The sequence below is a fragment of the Cryptomeria japonica genome, chromosome 3 (genome assembly GCF_030272615.1).
Source record: "Cryptomeria japonica chromosome 3, Sugi_1.0, whole genome shotgun sequence".
NCBI lineage: Eukaryota > Viridiplantae > Streptophyta > Pinopsida > Cupressales > Cupressaceae > Cryptomeria > Cryptomeria japonica.
The window spans coordinates 626,681,515-626,703,729 of record NC_081407.1 but is presented as its reverse complement, the minus strand read 5'-3'; the positions used below and the strand labels follow the sequence as shown (position 1 = coordinate 626,703,729).

Below are 22,215 nucleotides of genomic sequence, written 5' to 3'. Positions count from 1 at the left end.
CCTTCGGTCGTCTCCCTCCGGTTGTCCTTTGAAACGGACAAGTTCTTTAGTAGGTCTCTGGTAGCTTCGATCAGGTTTAGACTTCGCCTTGTTTGTTCCACCAACTCTTCGCGACTTCTTACCCTACGGTGGTATTCTGGCGAACTGTAGAGTTCTCCTTCGGCACCCTCCGTGACTCCTAGGTTCCCTTCAGGCAATCCTACGACAGTGTAGAGAGTGTAATTCTCTCTGTCTATCTCTGCCTCCGCAACCTCCGTGACACCTCCTGGGTTCCCTTCGAGCAACCCCTCGGCCGGTTGTCCCTCGGCAAGTTGCCTTAGCCTACGCCTTCGTTCTATTTGCTGTCTGAGATTCAACGATCTTTGTGCCACTTCCCATTCGTCACTTCGTATCTTTTTACTTTTGTCCTTATTTAGTATATTGAGCATAAATCACTTCCGTACATAGCAAGCACACGCCATGCACACACAAAAAAAACCAAAAACTTTTATTATTTTCCCTTTCGGCCACAATTTTTGTCAACATTGTGCCGGGGTTATTACAAGGTTCAATTTCCCCTTCGCCTCTTGCCCTCACGCTCTGCGTCCCAACGACGATTGTTTTCTTCGTACTATCGGAGGACCTGCTGGCGTCGCTCCTCACGGGCAATCTCCTCCAGGCGGGTTCGTTGTGCCAGTGATGCCTGTGCAAGCAATCGGGGGAGGTGGTTCATCAACTGATTCACCGCAGGGCTAACTTCTAGTGCGGTCCACACGACACTTGTTGGGACTTCAGCCTCCGTGGCCTCTCTTCGGACGTAGGTCTCGATGGCCACCTGAAACAGGATTGAGAATTCCCTCGTTGCAGTGTCTTCTCTGTCGTAGAGCTCCGTTTGCACGTCGTCGGCCTCTGGGTTAATCTCACCAACGGGTAGGCCCATCGTGTCCGTACGCCATCCGCTCCTTCCTTTCCCGAGTATGTCTAGGCAACGGCGCCAAATGTTTGCCACATACGGTAAACGATTAAATGCAGATTGTAAATGCACAGAACATAATGGAAATATATTAAATAACCAGTCTCTGTATTAATTCAATAGTCCATGTACATCAAGTACTTATAACATTACACCCAAATACCACTATCATGATGATACTAAGAAGGAACGGTATGCAATATATAATACCTGAAGGGGTGCGACCAACCGTCGCGTCCAACTGCCCTTCGGGACGACTAACTAATTGACTGCTGTAACTCATTATTACCGATGACAACATAAATATAATATGACAACATAACATAATGATTATTCCCAACAACATAACTATCAGAGCATAAATAACAACATATAATCACATCAATATGTAAATCATTGTTCCATAAAGCATATACCATAGATAGCCACATAAACCACAACAAAGGTCACCCTGAGTCAAACTAGGCTAAATCGAGTCTGATCAAGGGAAGGGCATTACAGGCAAAAACAGGACATTGCACTGTCTTCCTCAGCCAACTAGGTTTCATGGGAGTTTTATTGCCAAAAGGTCTTTTTATTGGCATACACTTATTCTGATTTGTATTTAAGGATCAATTCTTCCTGGAGGATAGAATCTGAAAGCTTATTTTTCTGCCAAGAGCTATTGATGGTTTTGAGTGCTTCCAAGAGTGTAGATTCCTCTTAGAAAATACTGTCAAAGGAGAATTATTTTAGTCCATAAGAGAACCCTTGAAAATCTTAAGCTTTGGTGATAGTTAGAACATTTTTGATCCAGCAGTTAGATGTCACTCTTTTTCATAGGATCAGCAATGTTGATTCATCCAATCCAATAACCAGATGAGTTTAAACTTGAAGGGGCTGTCTAGGGATTCATAACCTTGGCAAATAGTGAGAAAGATGGAAGCATGATCAGATTCTCAAGTGTTGATGATATTTGATTCTAGTCAACCATTCTTGTTTGTTGAGATGCTGAAGTGGAGAGAATGATCTAACGTTTCACCTATGCTAGACAAAATCCTTTCTGTGATTAGTACAGTGAACTGACAAGATTTGGGTTTGACATCCCATAAGGTTCCTTAATGAAAAAAAACTGAAATCAAGTAGGAGCTGAAATTTGGAGGCAAGCCCTTGTTTTTCCTCACTAGAGAGGAACACATCAAAGTCTCTAACAATGACTATGTCTTATTTGATAAAATGTGCTGAAGTTCATTCTAGACTTTGTATTTGGTAATAGGGGAGTTTGAAGCATAAACATTAATGATAGGAGAGAGGGGATCTTTGACGGCAATCCGATTCTTGTTGGCCTTAGAGAGTATGAAAAGAGTTGAGTGGGCTTCAAAAGGTTTCCAAGCCTTATGGCATCGACAGCAAAGCGTGACTAGAGCTAATAGTTGTGGACCTGCCATTTAAGCATCTTGAGGGTCAAAGGCTTTGTTTCTTTAATGCAAATTATATTGGGTGTGAGAAATAAAAAGTATGCCCTTGAAATATGTGCTTTTGTTAGAAGCATTGATGCTAGTAACATTCTAGGATGGAGTCTTGTAGCCTAGAGGAAGGGCTTACACCCCAACCCTCTATAATAATGTCTTCCAATTGCATTCGCAATTTTGTCTCTTTTAGAGACTTCCACAAAATTGAGGAATACTAGCGATGTAATGTCTGATTAAATGTTAATGTCAATTAGTCTAGATGCTATTCTTGTTTGTTGGAGAAACCATATGATTGCTCGTATGTATTCTTTTTACCCATCCTTATCATTTAAAGAATATTATTAGTTATAACTATTAATAATTGTTAATTCAATAATAATATTTAATAATAAATAAATATTAAATATTTATTCGTTGGTAATTATTATATAATTAATAATAATAACTTCTTCATTTAGGTTCTCTCTCTCTTTCTCTCCATATGTATAACGACCCAGGAGGGGACATGACACAAGCCATACCAAACCTAGAGACCCAATCCCCCTACATGTACCTCCCTTGTACCAAGACTGTCAACCTAGGGTTGGAGCGATTAGCTTAATGACAAGGATTTGCCTCGTTGTTCGTTTCATTCTTCATACTGTTTACTAGTATAGTTCTTGATGACACTACTTATAATTTTCAATGGTATTTTGGTTGTTAGTGGACATATGGTTTTATAATATATAATTATTGGGATTAGTGTTCAATATGAATTCATAATGTGGTACCTATTAGTCGTTTTTTTGTGATATGTTGCACTTTATTTTCACAAGTTCATGTAATATAAAGTATTGTTTCTATGAGTATATAGTTTCAAAATAATATCTCAAACTTTGCTTGACACAAACTTTACTAGATAAAGTAGATATGAACCAATTTCTACAAAAGATCCTCTTCTTTGCACTACATTATTAGTGAGGGATTGTTTAGGAGGTGGAAAATAATATAATACGATATGACTAAATATTTGAGGTCGAAGTGATCTTTAGGACCTATTGTGTGTTTATTTATTTGGAAGATTGGTTGTACAACTCGTCAGTTTTAAAATAAATTCCCAAGTTTTCTTTAATTATCTTAATGAAGTTTGACTGTGAATGCATGTGTATGTGGCCCTACCATGTGAGGCTTGTTGGAAATTGCTATTGTATCTCTAGTAATGATCGGCCTTGGCTTTGCATCCACAGTTTCACCAATCTAACATCATGTGTTTTTCTAAATATGAATGGCCATGCCTTGGTATAATATCAGTTAAGGAAATTTCAATGTCTTTTTCCCACTTTAAACTAGTAGTGTAATTTGACAATGTCATATGCACAAAAATCTTGAAATAATGTGAAATGGTGCTGTCTAGTTTCATGCACAGGAAAAAGTTTTGCAAACTTTTCCTTAGATTTTTTAACTTTAATATTTTGAAGTAACAATGTGAGCATTTCAAATTATTGATTTTCACATGAAATATATCCTCATCAGAGACAGGAGACTCTCTTTCTTCACAAGTAGGTTTAAAATGTCTTATTTTTTGAGTTAGTGTAAATGCACACAATTCATACATGACCAAGTGTAAGTTTTTTTTTGAGTTTTTCCATTGACTATAGATAATTTGGTCTCAAAAAATGGTAACAGCTCTCAGATTCATCTTCAATTGTTATCTGCCTGGTCTTAAATTTTACAGAATGAAATTTTCTGTAATTTGGACTGATATAATTTCTTTATACACAACTGTTAATTACATATGAATTTTGCAGGAATATATATAGGTTGACTGTGTTGACAAGACATGTTCTGTATTTACAGATATATTTCCTAGATGCTCCAAGTTATGAACTTCGGTTGAGATTGCCAAGCATGCTATGGTCTCCAATCATCAATCCTCAGCTCTCCCCTGATGGCACCATGATAGCTTTTGTAAGAGATGACGAGATTTGTGTTATGTCTGTATCTCATGGGAAGCCAAAGCAAATAACTAATGGTGCAAAAGGAAATCAGAAGGTGATGAGTTTGCTAATTTATGTATAGATAGACTAGGTCATTTCTTAAGAATTCGAAATTTTTGACTGTAATGATAGATACATTGTGGGATGCTTAGAAGTCATTGGACCAAAGCTCTCCTCAACCTAAATCGTATGATGTAGGGTCCAAAATCTCACAACAGTTTTCCTGTATGCAGATTGCCTACACTTTTCATGCCAAAAGATTGAAAAAGTACTCTCTTACTAATTCCTTTTTATGCCAACTTACTAATTCCTTTTCATCTGCTGTGAATTTCTAGTCTTTTACGATAAAGAATATCAATTCAAATCCATGTCAAAATGCTAAAACTAGTCCCAGGATGAATTTGCTACACTTAGAGAGGATGCCTACTTAAGATTAAAGATTCATATTTCAAATGAAGTTGTGTTTGTATGCTCTGTGGCAATTCTAGGTTTTCTCCTTTGGATACAATTCCAATAGTGAGTTCAGAAAGGAAGCCAGGTTTTCTCCTTTGAGATTTTTTTGATAGATGATTAGTGTTTCATTATTTATAGGGAAAAGCTGATAATTATGTTCATACATTGGGTACCACAAGAGATTTACATGTTGTACAGATCCTTGCTAAGCTTATCAAGTAACCCTATTTCAATTTTCAACTATTGGTAGGCATATCATAGCCAGAGTAAAACAAGACAGATATAGAAATCTACAGTTTATATCGTGGTATTGTTTATGACTGGGTCTAAGGATTCCAATTGATGGTTACACCTCTTCATCCATATTTTTCACTCCTAGCTTTCATCCTATGATCTTCAAATATTCTAACATGTTTTCCTGCTGCTGCCTATCCTTTCTTTGTTAAGCCAGGTTGTCAAAGCATATTTCATTGACATGTGTTTGATTTTCAATCAACTGTAATGTTTTACCCATAACCAGTCATTGGCCAAGTGAACATGCCTTATACCTCTGCTTCCATATTGTGGTAGTGGTAGTCAATTACAATTCGTCAAGGTAAAAAGGCTCCTCTTAGAGACATCTTCTGTTTTATCCTTTATCCTGCTCCCAATTTTAAGTAATTTGCCCTTCTTTGTTATGTTATTCCAATATAGAATGTTTGTCTTCTAGGCTCTCCTATTTGTGTTATCTAAAACTTCAAGATTGCCATAGATAACTTGAATTCCTTTTCCTTTGTCCTCTGTTGTGTCTTCATGCAGACTCATCCCTCCTAGCTTTGGTCCAATTTGATTCTAATATTAAAACTTATCTCTTCACTGACACTGCAAAAATGCTTTCTACCTTAAGTTACTGGGTATGACTGGTTTGGAGGACATGCACATATTGAATGGGTTTGTGTATGGGTTCCCAGCTGGGTCTTGTCTGGGTATGCCGAAGTACAGGTGGAAAAAACCACCAAAAAAGACCAGCTTTTTTCATACACATTTAAGCTCTGCAAATTTTATTTTAATATTTTTGTGTGAGTTTGTGATTGCTCATTACTATTTCCTATAAAATGTGAAATGAAAGCAATGAAGAAAATAAATTAAAAATGACAATATTCCCATTCTTCAGCTGCATGGTATCTGTAAATTGTTTTTTTTAATTATATTTTTAATTAAAATTCTTCCCTTGAGCAACATGGAGTGAGTAATGAATGTCTCAAGGCTCTGCAAACATTGGCTATTAGATTTCTTGCTCTTGATAGTTATTGGTAGCGGTCTCAACACAACAAGATTGAATTGACAACAACCTCATTAGGAGTTGATCGATCAATAGGGTAGGCCTAATTCTGAGCAGGAATGGTACCAATCCTCTGTCCTTGACAAAGAAGCCCACAACATTCTATTTCAAATGACTTTGCTTTAGGATTCAAAGATGTGCAGAAATTGCCATGAAAAGTCAAGGAATTATTTGTTGCCACTTGACTGCCTTGCCATGCCATATTCCCAGCCTGGTAAAAAATGCATCAGAAGTTAAAGTTTACACAACCCAAAATGTTATTATTGAATATTAATAAAAAAACAATTTATAATAATTTATATTTATTATATATTTGGTATTGATTAAATTAATATAAAAACATTATACAGTAATTAATTTTTATATATACTTATATATTCTTTTGCTAAAGGTACATTGAAGAGTGCCGAGACCAAAAAAAAGACAGCAGGACAATAGACTTTGGGGAAAATCCAACATGGGGAGCGAAGAAAATGGAATGCATATTTACAAATGAAATGCATGACAATAAGCACCAATAATCACCATTTGAACTGTCTCCATTGGGGTAGGGGCTTTTGCAATGAAGTGCCCTTGCCTTATCTCTATTCTTGTATGAAGCCCCCTACCTAGAGCCCCTACCTATATAGCTAGAGGGATTTGAACCCTAACTTTTCCACCCATTCCTCTACTATTGGATGCAAAGTCTCTAAAAATGCTGTACTATCTAGTCGAGATCATGGCAATCTACTAGGTCCCTATTTAAGGATTTAAAATTAGTTGAGTGCTTGTTGGTTCCCCAAAACGGCCTTTACATTGCAAGAGGCAAAAACCAAGTTGATTCTGTAGATTGTCTATGGAGAAGCCAAGTCCAACTATCAATATCTTCAAGAACTTGGACCAACATATGACAAGGATTCTACTAATCCTTCTACACTTTGGGCTTTGCAAAACCCGGGAGGGTGATCCCTTGGTGAACTTGTAATCTTTGCGCCATACTTACAATTTTCACCAAAACTAAGCAGAATATCTCATATAGAGGCTCAACAAAGAGGGAGAATGCTCAAGAATGGCGAATTCTTCAGTGATCCTCAACCTATTGAAGCATGAGATTGATAAAACATGAAACAACATACATAAAACTGAAATGATATTCTGATATTCAGCAAATTATAGCGAGTTGTCGGTGAGTTTTGAACACAAAACTGACATTAAAGACAATTACAAGCTATGATCAGTGCCTTACTCCATTGGGTACCTGAATTTATACGATGTAAGATGAAATATGGCAGAATTTGTTTTTTAATAGCATAGAATCTAAGATAATATTGCCTTACAATATATCTCATCTACAATCCCAACCCAAACTACTTATCGAAGTCCTTGCATAAGCCCTATCAATCTGCAATTCCACTCAAGCATTTAATCAACCCCTTAGATCGAAGAATGAATAGAAAATACATACATCACAACAATGCAACGAATGAGAAAACCCTTGTTTCTACTCATTCAAAATATGATAGGATTATACACTGGAGAAATGGATTAGAAACGTATTTCTATTGAATATATTTGGTACTTCTGTCATAAAACAATTTACATATAACTCCTTCAAGAACCTGCTAAACTTAGACACTAAAATGCTTTTTATTGCTTTGTAAATGGCTTTACAGCTTGCTTTACACCTAGACTCATTACTGGGACTTATCTTCTCCAAAAATAAAGCCCCTGGAACCAAGAATTTGGAACAAAAATTTTGATACCAAAAATTTTGGACCCTCGCCTCATGGCCTTGAATTCTCTTTTATAGAAACAAAGGAGCAAACAAGCTTCGGGCCAAAGGAGACACCTGTCACAAGCCCATAAAACCGCTTGTGATTCTATTACAAAATATTCTTTACGATTTCCCAAAAACTGTCCATACTAGCATTCATGATGAGGTAGAACCGGAATTTCTAACTGCGTTTGGGTAGAAACAAAAACTCCTTGAGCCGTGCCATTATCATCCTTGATACCTCTAGATGGACCGTGAGATGCGTCGTTTTGTCCTATAGAGCATTTCCCTTCCCAGAAGGGAAATTAGAACTCGACAAGAAGTAAAGTTGCCCTCAAACTAGAGGAAGACCTCTACACTTCATGCTTAGGATCATTGAAAGTGGAAAAAGGGGCTCCTAGAGGAATGTAATAAGAGGGGAAGGCGTCGCAACTTCCATGCAGTTGCAAAACTGACTGGCTGCTGCCCCTTACCCAAGCTTGTCCTGTTCCTATCCCTCTGTGAGATCCTTCCCATAACCCCTTGCCAACTAGTGGCAAAGGAGAAGCAGAGGATGTGTCATGAGAGGCTTCTTCAGATGAGAAATGAATTTCAAGCCTCCAATGACCGTCCTCCCAACTTTCAAGGCTCCACTGACTATAAGCATACTCACTCAGAAAAGAGGACTCCCATCCGGTACCACAAAGTTCACTCCTTTCACGATATTGCTCAAACATCTTCCTTATCTCTAATGAAACCTCTCCTACCCATTGAACCACCACCTTGCTGTATTTATAATAAAAAAATCACTTCTTTTGGCGGTGCTCGTTCATGTGAAAAATCCAGAGTTACTCGGGGACGCGTCCTCGACCTGAAAACCCCCGTCCCCCATCCCGAGGACATTTCGGGGACTTGGGGACGGCCAGGGGACGTTTCCCCCCGTCCCCAAATTGCCCTGTATTTTGAGGGGACATCCCCAAAACAGGGGGACGCCTGCCCTAGCTCTGGGGGATGTCCGTACGTCCCGGGGACGGCTGGGATGTCCCCAATCCGTCCTGGGGACGACCAGACGTCCCCCATATCTAAGGCCCTTAAAAAATATTAAAAAAATTAAAAAAGTTTTATTTTCAATTTTTTATTTAAATTTTCTAATATAGGCCCCTTATTAATTCAAATTGTTATTAAAAATAAAAAAATTAAAAGATAACATTAATTAAATTTTAAATTTATTAATTTAATTCATAATTTTGACAATGAAACTATATGGCAGCAGTGTAGCCTTTGGGCATTTTGACACAGAGATTAGAAAATAAGTTTTTTAATTTTTTGAGCATTTAGTAGTGTAGTCAATAAAAAAATAACACCCAACGCCTTTATTAAAGAATAAGTTTTTTTGGCCTCGCGGGGCGCTGCCCCTCAACCCCGCCCTGTATCGCGACAGGGAGTGCTGCCCCTTGACCCCGCAAGGGGCGATGCCCCTTGACTCCACCTTGGGGGCGCTGCCCCCAAACCCCCGTTGAAAAATATGGGGGGAAACTGCGTGGATAGAAGTAGGGAAAATTTAACCTCCGAGTCTATTGATATGCATATTGACAATGTGAATGAATTGAAATTATGATTTATGAATGCATAATTGCATATTGTCTATTGAGTATTAACAATGTTGAATGTTCAGAATTTACATTCTAAAATGTTTTCAACTTTTCATAGTATCATACACATGCTATATCCATGTTGTATTGTTTTCATATGAATATAATGTATGTATGCATGCTTTATCCATGTTTTCATATTAACATTTAGAATTTTGAAATTTTCCTATATATTTTAAATTTTTCCTATATTTTATATAGCTGTCCCTCGCTATCCCCAAATTTGGCAAAAAAATTTGCCGTCCTAGAAACACGTCCTGCCGTCCCCTGCCGTCCCCGTCCCGGAAACTCAGGGTAACTTTGGAAAAATCATCATTTCGATGCTTTCTACTCATCCTGTCAGCTATGGACTCAGGAAATCATGTCTATCAAATCCAAAATACCGTCATATTTAAGCTATCAGTCCACCGCCTTTTGTCAAGGCTCGCCTTACGTGAATGATTTTGCTATGATTTTATTGTTCCTTGACTGCAGAATTTCAGTTTCAGAACACTGGGTCATTATCTTTTGAATTATTCTCGGAGATAATTCCTTGATTTACCTTACTGAGAATCCTTGACAACACGCATCCTCTGATCTTGTTGACAGCTCCCTGATCATTCTATTGCCAACTCAGAAATCATCCTTATCCTTATCCTTTGAAACTTTGGCTTCTCGTTGTCGTGGCAACGAGGTTTGTTGAGATGGCATCTTTGGTATTGTCAATTTTGCTTGCCAATTCTACTCGACTCAACAAACAACCCTTAGAACAGGCCTTTTGAAAATTAGTTGCAGTCCATGTGTCTCAACTTGTCTTCATTCATCCCACGTTGACAGATGTACATTCTATCTGCCTTTATTTTCTCGCGGGGGTGATAAGCAATCGGATTCAATCACCCTTTTGAAATACATTTCGAATTTCCACCGTAGATCTTATCCAGCCTGGCGTATCACGCGATCACCATCGGTCAATCTGACATTGACCTTCCAATGTGGCAGGTGGGTCCGTCAAAAGCCTGACTAAGCATTGCCAAGTCACCTTCCAACTCAACTCTGTCAGCAGCCCCACCGTCGGACTTACTTCGGCTTGCCTTGGACACTTGGCATCATCTCGTGATGCTGCAGTCCATAACCCCCGTGCATCTTCGACCACGAGGTTGCGAGGGCTGTTGGATTTGCTCGATCTTTACTCTGATGCCACGGTAACCACCAATTTTAACAGGTTAACAGTCGAACATCTTTTTGACCATGATTAAAAGATCTCCATCTATTCAAGCACGTGTAGATAATAGAAACTTTTAGTAGCCCGACATTTATCATAAAGTCTCCGACTGTAATAATAAGGCTTAGGAAAATCAACAAGGTGTTGGCAGAAATAATAAAGGGGGGCCCGGCCATGGGCCAATAAAACATTAGCGCACGAGACTTAGGACAATATTAAAAGGGTCGGCCGAAACAACTTAATGCCTAGGGAAGGACATGGCCCCGCCAACGGTAAGCAGACCCTTGGCCTTAAGTGGAGAAAAAGATAATGCCAAATTATAACAAGCTTAGGGTTTTTATAAAGACTTAATCAAAATGCATAAAATCCTAACACCAAAGCCTGAAACACAAGACAAAGAGCAAGATAAAATCAAAATGACCAATATTTCGCCTAAGGCATGAAAATTATTGCTAGGTCATTTTCAGGGCTATCAGTGCCTACTATAGAAAAGGGGGGCTATCCCACCGAGATCGATGTCCTTGATATGTTCCCTATTGGGTATTGTGGATTTCGTTTCCAATGAGCAACCCAAGCACCTTGGGTTGGTATGGTGGAACAATTAAACTAGACCAATCCGATTCCTTGGATTGGCCCCATGTTGGCATCATGCATGCAATTTGTTTTTTCCCATTATTGAATTGATTTGTAGAAATCTTGGTCCTATTGTCTACTCAATTGGTTGTGGTCTTTTCTCAATGTTTTCCATTCTATGTTCCCACCATAGATTTGGTAGTTAAGTATGTTTCCATGCTAGGTGGTTACTAAATGCATTTGTGAGATCCAATAGTTAGTAGTGAGACTGAGGATGATGAAAGAAGGTTGGTATGGAACATATGATGTTGTGATGTATGATGCTTTGACCCTCTCTCAATGGGTTTTCCAATTTTGAATCAAGGTGCCTCCCCTCTAGGGGTCTCTATTAGAATGATTCATGAATACAAGCTTGGTGGATTGTTCTTAGAATGGTTCATGCTTGGTTTGGTAGAATGGTCAATCTTGATATGGCAGCACGCTCATACATGCAACAAATAAAAGTTGTTGAACTGAATATGTGTTCCCCATCCCAAATGGGAAAATAAAATAAAATCTTCTCATTCCCCTTCTAGAGTTGAGTTGAGTGTTGAGTTGAGTTGAGTGTTGCCTCGCACTAGGAAGAAATCAATTTCTTGTGCTGGTTGGGTGAGGCAAATAGAATGCCCTACTATTTGTGGGGGTATTGTTCCACTTTGCCCCCTTGCACTATATGAGATTGGTAGCCAAAAAATTTACCCCCCACCTTGTGGATAGATGCAATATGATTTGGGCCTAGGAATTTGAGAGAGAAGGTCTATCTGATTCAATTAGGGAGGGTGGGTCCCTATTGTCCCTCTAATGCATATAGGAAGTTGTTATGTTCTCTACAACATAACTTCAATTGAGATACAAGGTCTAGTTGATTCAATTTGGGTGGGTCCTTGCCTGGCGCTCCCTCCTCACATGGATACAAGACTTGGTTCCTTGAATTAATTTCTCAACAACATATACTATGCTTTGTTGTGTCTTTGATTCTTAAACTTTAAGATATAGGAATAGAGTATTTGAGTGGTTACCTGCATTGTTGTTATCAAGTTAGTTTTGAGCCTTTGATGAGAGGAACTCTTGGATTGGAGTAGCGGGGGCCAGCCAATGATTGGCTAATGAGTGGGAACATGGGAGTATGGTTTCATCCATGTTGATTATAAATTTATAATATAAGTGGGATTGGGGGAATTGGCTATATATGGATCTATTCGTGCCAAGTTGGGGCAAATACTAGTATTCCTGCCAATGACCTAAAGAAAGCCCAATTTAATTGATTATATTAGAAAGCATTCATATTATGTAAGTCATCGATCAATCAATAAGTTGGTGGTGGAGTCTTTTGGCTCATTGAGAATGAAAGATCCCTAGCCAAATCTGGTCCAATTTTTCTGATTTTGGTAATTCTGATTTTCGTTTCCAGATTGTCTTTGACCAGTGAATGAAGGAATTTGTATTTGTTTATTTTTGTGTTTTCTGATTTTTAATATGTTTTGTTTGATTTTCAATGCTTGATGAATTGAATGCAAACAAACATATGACTGCAAATGACTGAAAATAATAATTAAGAACCAACAGCTGAAGCTTATATATTTTATTTATGATCGAGGGTCGGTTACATACCCTTTTATCAGCATAAAACATAATTTTGAAGTCTGATCTGGAAATCTCAGACTGTAAACAGTCTGATCTGCACCTCCAATGGCCCCAAAATGCTAACGCCAAGAAGAGAGTGGCTGCTATGAGCTGGAAGGTGGTACAGCAAGGGTATAGGTAGGAGAATGTGATAAAAAATGCTGTCCACAACCCCCGATCTGCAATCTGATTATACAAATATGCTCCTAGAAGGTCTGTCCCAAGAAAGCCTACCCAAGAATCGATGCAAACTGAGATTTCTAGCTGATCTATGATTCAATATGTCACCAAGAGAGCTGGAATAAGGCTGGAAATGTGTCAAATAGTGCCCAGATCCTGTGTCACAGGGTTCGCCGATTTTTTTGTTTGAGGTTCGAAATTCGTCGAACTCATTAAAACGGTATTAAATTCGTCAAAGTTCGCCACTAATTCGTATGACAAAATGTTGAATTTTTTATTTTTTAAAATATATTTTCGTCAGGTTTATTTTAGGGTTTTCGGTATTTTTTTTAATAAATACTCCGCTATTTGGCATAATAAGCAGCCGACTTCGCTGCTCTTCGACTTTGCCGTGTTTGTAGTGTTTTGTGCCTGCCGACGTTGACATCGCCGTGTTTGCAAGTGTCGTGCTTGCAAGTTTTTACCCGCGGATTTTGCCGTGTTTGCAAGTCTCAGGTTTGCAAGTGTCGTGCTTCCAGTGTTTTTACCCGTTGTTTGTGCTCGTCGTGCTTGCCCGTCGTGTTGTTTGCTCGCCTCGCCGTATTTTGCCACGATTGGAGTGTGCTCGCAGTGTCGCCATTGGACTGTTCAGCCGCCATTGAAGCTCACAGGTAGGCCGTGAAACCCTTTTTTTAATTTGCTTATGTATTTTTTATTTGTTTTTCTATTTTATGATTTCTTTTTTGCAAATTCATTTTAATATCGTTTTTAATTTTAAATGTGGATTTTTTTTCATTTTTACTATTTTTTATTTCGTTTTGTAAAATAAAAATAAAAATTAATATGATTTGAATTTTGAAATATATTTATTTTATATATTCAGGTTTTTTATCTGTCAAATAAAATAGAGTGTTTTATTTTTATATTATATATTTTTTTAAAATATCTTTTTAATTGTCAAATACGGACAGATAAAAAAGTTGAATGTATATATAAATAAAAATTAATATATTTATGTTTTATGTTTTAAAAGATATATTATAATAATATATCTTTTAAAACATAAAACATAAATATATTAATTTTTATTTTTATTTTACAAAATAAGAAAACAGTAAAGTATTTGACAATTAAAAAGATATTTAAAAAATATATATAATATAAAAATAAAACACTCTATTTTATTTGACAGATAAAAAACCTGAATATATAAAATAAATATATTTCAAAATTCAAATCATATTAATTTTAATTTTAAAATTCAAATCACATTAATATAATTTCGTTCTATGTTTTACAAGATATATATATATATTTAGTGTTATGTTTATGTTTATTGAAAGAATATTCATTTTCTTTTTAAGAGTCAAAAAGTAAAAAAATCATATATTTTGTTTTGTTGTTTTTTAAATAGAATTAGTTAACAATTTAAATACTAAATATTGTATTTTTTTTTGAAATATTCAGATTGTACCAAAATGCCTCCTAAAAAATCAGATTCTATAGTATGGAAATATGTGACACGTGATGGTCATGAACTCTTTTGTAAGGAATGTAAGAAACCTTTCAAAGGAAGTTTAACAAGGGCAAGAGACCACTTACTTGGAATCAGTGGGGGTGCAGGAGGAGGTGTTACTGCATGTCCAAAAGTGACCGCAGAAATGAGAGCTGCTTTAGAAAGAGAACAATCCTCTTCGATTGCAGGAATGATCAAGAATACACAAAAAAAACAAAGAATTCAAGAGGATGTGTCCAGGTTCACATCTATCTCTTCCTCTTCCAGTTTACCCAAGGCCACAGGTGCATCAGAAGGAAGTGGAACACTGAAAAGCTTTTGGAAACCGGTAGAGAAACAACAAGTGGATGATGCATTGGCTGATTTGTTTTATACAAGTGCTATTCCATTCAATGTGGCAAGAAATCCTCATTTCCATAACGCAATTCAGAAAGTTGCAGAGTTTGGCAAAGGATACACACCTCCAACTTCAGAGGCTTTCAGAACAACTCTTTTAGAGAGGTCAAAAGATAGAGTGACAGAAAAATTAGCTGAGGTCAAAGCTTCTTGGAAAGTAACAGGTTGCACCATATTGAGTGATGGGTGGTCAGATATATGTCAAAGGCCATTGATTAATGTTTTAGTAGCTTGCCCTGAAGGTGTTGTCTTCTTGAAAGTGATTGACACCATGAACCAAAAGAAAACCTCAGAATATATTTTTCAGATACTAGATGAAGCCATTCTTGAAGTAGGGGTGGAAAATGTGGTTCAAGTGGTTACTGATAGTGCAGCGAATTGTGTGGGTGCTGGGAAGCTGATTGTAGAGAAGTACCCACAGATATATTGGAGCCCATGTGCAGCCCATTGTCTAGATTTGTTGCTTCATGACTTGGCAAAATTCCCATGGATACATGAAGCAATCCATAGAGGAAGAGCAGTGGCAAATTTCATTAGAAATCACCGTCTCACATTGAGTCTATATAGGCAACATGCATCTAGGGAGTTGTTGAGGCCTTGTGAGACAAGGTTTGCTTCATTTTATATCACTTTGAAAAGAGTGATTGAAGAGAAAGCAGCTTTGAGATTGGTTGTTTGTTCCAATGAGTGGGAAAGTTCAGCACTTTCTAAAAGTGCTAAGGGGAAGAACATAGAGCAAATCATTTTGAGCAGCAACTTTTGGGAAAGTGGAGCAAAAGTTTTGAATATATGTGGACCAATTGTTGATGTTCTTCGTATGGTGGATGGTGACACTCCTTGCCTTGGCATGCTTTATGAAAGCATGGACCGTTGTAAGGAATCTATTCAGCGAGCACTAAATAATGTAGAAGCAGAGTACATGGAGATTTGGGAGACAGTTGATTCCAGATGGAAGATGATGCACACACCTTTGCATGCAGCAGCATGCTATTTGGAGCCTAAGTTATTTCATATTGATAGACAAGCTGATCCTGAAATCATGTCAGGGTTTTATGAAGCCATTAGCAGGTTTGAACAAGATAGAACAATTGCAGGTCTAATTAGAGACCAAAGTTGGAAATACAAGAGAGCAGAAGGGTTGTTTGGAGTAGAAGCAGCTCGAGATGATATGACACGAGATGAGGTACCTAGCTATAGATGGTGGATGAGCTATGGAGCACAAAATCCTGAACTACAACGCTTTGCCATTCGAATATTGAGTCAGGGAGCGAGTTCATCAGCTTGTGAGAGGAACTGGAGTCGCTTTGACCACATCCATTCCAAAAAGAGGAACAAGTTGCTGTCCGGAAAGTTGGGAGATCTTGTCTACATTAGGAGCAATTTAAAATTGTTCATCAATAGATCGGCAAATGACTCCACATCTTCTTCACAACAACGAATTTTAGAAGACATGGTAACTGGAGTTGTAGATGAGCCTGAGGATGACTTTATGGATGATGAATTGGACAGTGATACTGATGATGATGATGATGCTACAGCAGCAACTCAGCCATGTGCTCTTGATGACTTGGACCTTTTTTGAAGCTCTATAGTCTTGAATTTTGATTATACCTTTTTGACTAAAAACATCTTTGTAGTCTTGATGACTTGTAGCTTTTTTGAAGTTCTAAAGTCTCGACATTTGATTGTATCTTTTTGATAAAAAAAAACTTGACAATCATGATATCACATGTTTCCTATGGTTTATATTAAGAATGTTGCATCTTTCTATAATGATTTTGAATCTATTCTGCAATCTTAAGTATATTGATAATTTGTTGGATATATTACTATTTTTTTAAAAAAAATTATATAAGGCGAATTTGATGCCGAATTTTTTTTTCGAACTTTTTGCCCTTGCCGAACTTCATCCGAACTCCATAGCTGCCGAACTTGAACTCGAACTCGAACCTTGTGACTTAGCCCAGATCTGCTGTTCACTTCCAGACATACCCTGAACCACTGCTAATCACTGAGAATAAGCTACCCAATGATCTGAATTCAACTTTCCCTGCATTCTATGATGAGAAAATGATGTAGAAAGATTGGGGTTTCGTCCAATCTCCAATTTCCAAGGGAGTTTCCGTTCCCAAGGCTTGATCTTTTCTGCAATTCGTGCTCCAGAGCTCTGATTTGCAATTTGCTGTTGAAATAAATGAATCATGAATAAGCAAATGGTTGCCCCCCATGTTACTTATTCTCTCAAAACCCTAATTTGATTTTAGGATTGCCTTTACATTATTATCATTCTTTAATAAAGTCTTTATTTGATCTTAGTTTGGATTATTTCCTCCTCTAGGCTGACTGTACCTTTTCTCCTAGAGGCTTCATTTTATTATTTAAAGTTGTTTAAAACCAACTTAAGTCATGTTCCCTAGCCATCATGGCCCAAGGTGGTCCCCTTTATTATAATATTAAGATACTTTATTAAATCATTATAAAGTGATATTATAATCACTTAACTTTATTTCTTTTATTAAATATTAAAGTCAAATTGTAATATTTAATTTATTCAAATTCTGTCACCTGGCGTCCCCCAAACTGAAAATTGATGATGCACGTGCCATCTTGGTGATGTTCAAATATAGCAGGTGAATTGGTAGTGTCCTAAGAAATAGGGATTCTCCTAAAAGTTAGGAGATTGTCTCCAATCAATTGAAAATGCACATAAGGGCTCCTGCTCCACTCCCCAATCCTCTAGGTGGTCAACTAGTCGACTGGCAGTCCCCCCTAAAAAAAAAGAGCCCTCCTAAAAAATAGGAGATGGTCTCAAATCATCCAGAATGGTCCGTAGACACCCTGGAACCAACTTTCGATCATTCCCTAAAAAATAGGGATCCCTTTTAAAAAATGGGGACTGTCTTTGAACCATAGTTATAGGATTCACAGAGTTTGGCCCAGACTCGACGAGTCCCGAGTTGGGTCACCTCTGCTGAGGCCAGAGGACCCTGGACTTGGACTCGGCTGCGGTTGAGTCATGCCAGGTCTGCACAGACTCACCGAGTCTGTTAGACTCTGTAGACTCGCCAAGTCTTGAGCCCAGGACTCTGCCGCCCAACAAGATTAAAATTTGCCAAAATTTTTTATAGTTTATAGTTTACAAAAAAATAGGGTTAGAATATGTTAGCCAATAGAAAAATAACTCCCGACGCCTTGATAAAATAACAAGTCATTTGACCCTTGGCCCTGTCTTGGGGGCGCTGCCCCCAAACCCCCGTTGAATAATTTGGGTGGAAATTGTGCCGATAAAAGTAGGGAAAATTTAACTTCTGAGTTTGATTAGGCTCCATATAACATAAAGCAATTCTTTCTGGTTTTACAAACAAATTAAGATCTGCACTGCTGATTTGTTTGCAACATTCTTCACTTCTACGGACATTCCTTCTCATATGGTATTGGATACTAACTGCATCACGAACTGCTTGCACTATGATTTCTTCACCTGTGGAGACGCTTAAGCCACTATTAGGAATGAACCACACACATTGTTTCCAGCGATTGCACCATGGTAAACCACCTATTTAAGGAATCTAAGATTAGTTCATCTGGTTAAAGAACTAATTCTTTCTACCCAGATTCATATACAACACACTGGAAAATAACGAAGTGGTATATGTAAATTTAAATAAACAAAACATGCTCGTGCAATGACCATACATTCTACATGTACTTGAGATGATAATGAGTTCTCTAGTTATAGTGCTCCTTTGAGCCTTAGACTTCTAGGCTCCTCTAGTTACAACGCTCCTCTGAAGTCTAAGGCTCAGAGGAGCATTGTAACTTTAAAAATTAAAATAGAATGTATTGGCTCCTCTAAGCCTTAGACTTCTAGGCTCTAGCTTTTATGTTGATATATGTTATGAACTTTTGATGCCATGGATTTCATATTCCATGAATTTTGTAGACATTTGACACTATTTATGTTTATAATGTGTTATTTAGTTTAGCTTATTTCCTTCAGCTCAAGCCTAAAATTTGCGTTTGTACTTATGCGATGAATGTAAACTTTTGTATGTGTTCAAAGCAGTTTCTATTTGATGAGATTATTGTGTTTTTGAGGTTTTTTTTTTTTAAAATTTATGAAAGAAGTTTAAAATCATTAAAACCCTTTGAATTTCTTGGGTTTTTCAATTTGCCGAGTGTTGGCCGAGTCTTTGCCAAGTCCGGGCACCGAGTCTGAGTCCGAGTCAAAAATCAGCTTGTTGTTGGGTCCGAGCCAAGTCCGAGTCTTGTAACTCTGCTTTGAACATCCAAAATGGCTTATAAAGCCCCCGTGCAGCTCCACAAGCCTCAAAATGGGTTCCCTCTTCACTCCACTGGCCTACGGAAACCTGATGATAGGCCAATCCCTGCTCAATTGCTTGTCACCTAGAAAGGGGACATTACAGAGAAGATTGGCTTTACTAGCCAACATGCACTAGTGAATCTAGCTTTCAAATGGAGCTAGATTAGTATTAATCTATTTATCAAACAAGATGAATGAAATAATTTTTCGAGAAACTTGACAGTCAACATTGACATAATAAAGGTTCTATTTTGTGTGCTAGCAGTAATATATGGTTAAGTCAAGCCAAAGCCAAGGTCCACATAAGCGTGAGCCAAGTGAGGATAAAAATACCCTTTCTCACATTATTTCCTACCATTTACTCCTTTAGCTTGCCCATTGATAGATATGAGTATCAGAACCAACCAAACGCATCCCCTAAATGGAAGATTGTAAAGAGATGCTATGGGTTCCCTTATTGTTTACTTCCCTATACGAATGCCATGGCCACCTCATTGAAATACACTTGGAACCATTACCATATCGCCATTGTTTTGGGTGCATATGTTGCCTAGCCTCTTAGCATCATTCACTATGTACATTATAGTCCAAATTCCACCACATCATCCTTCTAGAGGGTGTACTTTAGTGACTATGTTTTCTGAGTAAGTGAATTCTCATAGTCGCTTGTATTTGAATAATATTATATTTCCTGCAGTTCTTTAGCCTCCCAAGGAGTAGCTCAACCCAACCAATAGACTAACCAACAACCAACAACCAACAACCAACAACCAACAACCAACAACCAACAACCAACAACCAATAGACTAGCCAACAACCAACAACCAACACCAAATCACTGTAGGAAAAACTGAGAAGGCTCATTGCAGGGATGAGGCTGAAATTCCAACCATTAGAATAGTCAGAGATAAGTGGCACCTGCAGACCACCATGAATTGGGCAATCATCAACTATGGATTATCAATATGGGATAAATAAGAGGCATCAAACACCAATAGTGTTTGAAGAGGGTGTGGTAAGGGAAGAAACCAAAATTTGCATAAGTGTAATGTCCCCTTCTCTGCAGTGATTAGTTTTGTTGGCCGTTAGCCTAGTTTGGAGGTCCGTAGGCTAGTCGGGGCAGAAGTTAGGGTTTCCTATTTTCTAGAAGGATTCTTTGGTGTTTTCAGGGGGTATATGTGGGAGTTTGTTTGTTTGGATTCTGGATTCCTTCTGGGTTTTTAAAGAGCTTCAAGATGGTTCGACATGCATCTGCATCAAGTGACTTTTTCCAAACTTACTATTTTTAGTAAGTGCGACGACTGCTCAGAATGTGGTTAAAATCTCTTTGGAAATACTTACTATTTTTAGCAGTATGCTATTTTTAGTAAGTACTATTTTTAGCAGGATTTCGGCAGGCCTATTCAGATGGCTATTTCCGGCAAGTCAATTTGAGCAGTTGGTCTTCTAGCATTTTTTTGGTGCTATTCTTGGCAAGGATTCTGCAGCTCAACTCAGTGGCTATTTCTGGCAGTATTATTTTGGCAGGATCTTGCATTCACTTAGATGACTATTTTTAGCAGTTCAGTTCAAAGCCCCAACTCAGTTCAGTTTTGGTGATTTCCAACACTTCAGTTTCCGGCTCAATTTGGCAATTATCAATATTTGAGGAGAAGGTATTTTTAATATATTAATACCTTAGGCATGAGGTATTAATATTTGATTATTTTATGGATGGACAACTTAGGAAGGGAGAAAATATTAATTTTGTCCTAAGTCTTTTTGGGCGAATTATTTCACCTTCTTTTTGGATGCCAAAGTGCAATTTCATGAATATTATTTTTTAAGCATTATATTTATCAAAAGTGGCGATATGGATGAAAGTGTGCTTAAGTTATAATGTTTTTATGTTGCAAAGTGTGGACCAAGGGAAAAGTTCGAACTTGAAGACTAGGTGGTGGATTTTCATCTTGGGCGCCATATACTTGGAGGAAATGAAATGAAATAAATCGCCAAATGTGAGTGGAATGAAATGACATGTGATTTGGGCGAATTTGGAGGCATTTGCATTTGAATTTGAATTTGAATTTGAGCCTTCAAAATCTATAAATGAGAGGGTTGGGCTTCTCATTCATGGTCTATGACGAAAATTATAACGAAGTGCTGCCAAAATTTGGAGTGAAGCTTCAGGGAATGCATACCTCCTAGCTACCGCTTGGTTTCTTGCTTGCAATACAACAAGTAATTGAGCTTGTGACTGCTCTTCATCCAGAGGAGTAGATTTGAGGAACAATGTTGCAGATTTGTGTGTCAGTTTCAGATATTTTGGAGTTTTTTCCGAGTGTTCATGTTGCTGGTCGCGGTGTGTGCTGAAGCGTGTTTTCGTTCGTAGCTCCTTGTGTGTGTGTCAGGTCATTCTGGGTATTCGCTCATTCATCTCCTATGTCATGGACAATTCATCTTGTAAGTTTTTGTTGGTTTTCTTGGAGTATTGAATTTTATTATGCAAGACGAAGTTTTCTGCTGTAAACGCCTTATGTTGGGAGTGCTTTGGGTTGCATGTTGAGTGTTTGGGGTCATACTGCTGCTGTTTTCCAGTTCGTACTTGGTCGCTCAATGCTTGTTGTTGGTTTGGGTGCGTTTGTGTGTTTTTGGGTGATTTGAGTGGTTTTTGAGTGAGTGAGGAGATTTTTGGTGTGGATTAGTGTTGCTGGTTATGCATTTCCAGCCTGCTGTCATATATATCAGATTTTCAAAAGTTGGATTTTGGGTGTGTTTTTGAGAGTGTGAGTAGATTGGGTGGTTAGGTGATGACTAGAGGTGTTGTTGTAGTTGTCAGCTCATAATAAGCATTTGATTATCAAATTT

General features: G+C 37.8%; 1 protein-coding gene across 1 annotated transcript in view; it reads left to right on the top strand.

Annotated features, from left to right (window-relative positions):
* The window catches only part of LOC131044255 (uncharacterized), a 48,567-nt gene that overhangs the window by 5,354 nt on the left and 20,998 nt on the right, over positions 1-22,215 (top strand). The window contains exon 2 of the mRNA XM_057977551.2: positions 4,240-4,434. Within this exon, the coding sequence (XP_057833534.2) occupies positions 4,240-4,434 (195 nt within the window). The remainder of the gene's footprint in view (positions 1-4,239; positions 4,435-22,215) is intronic.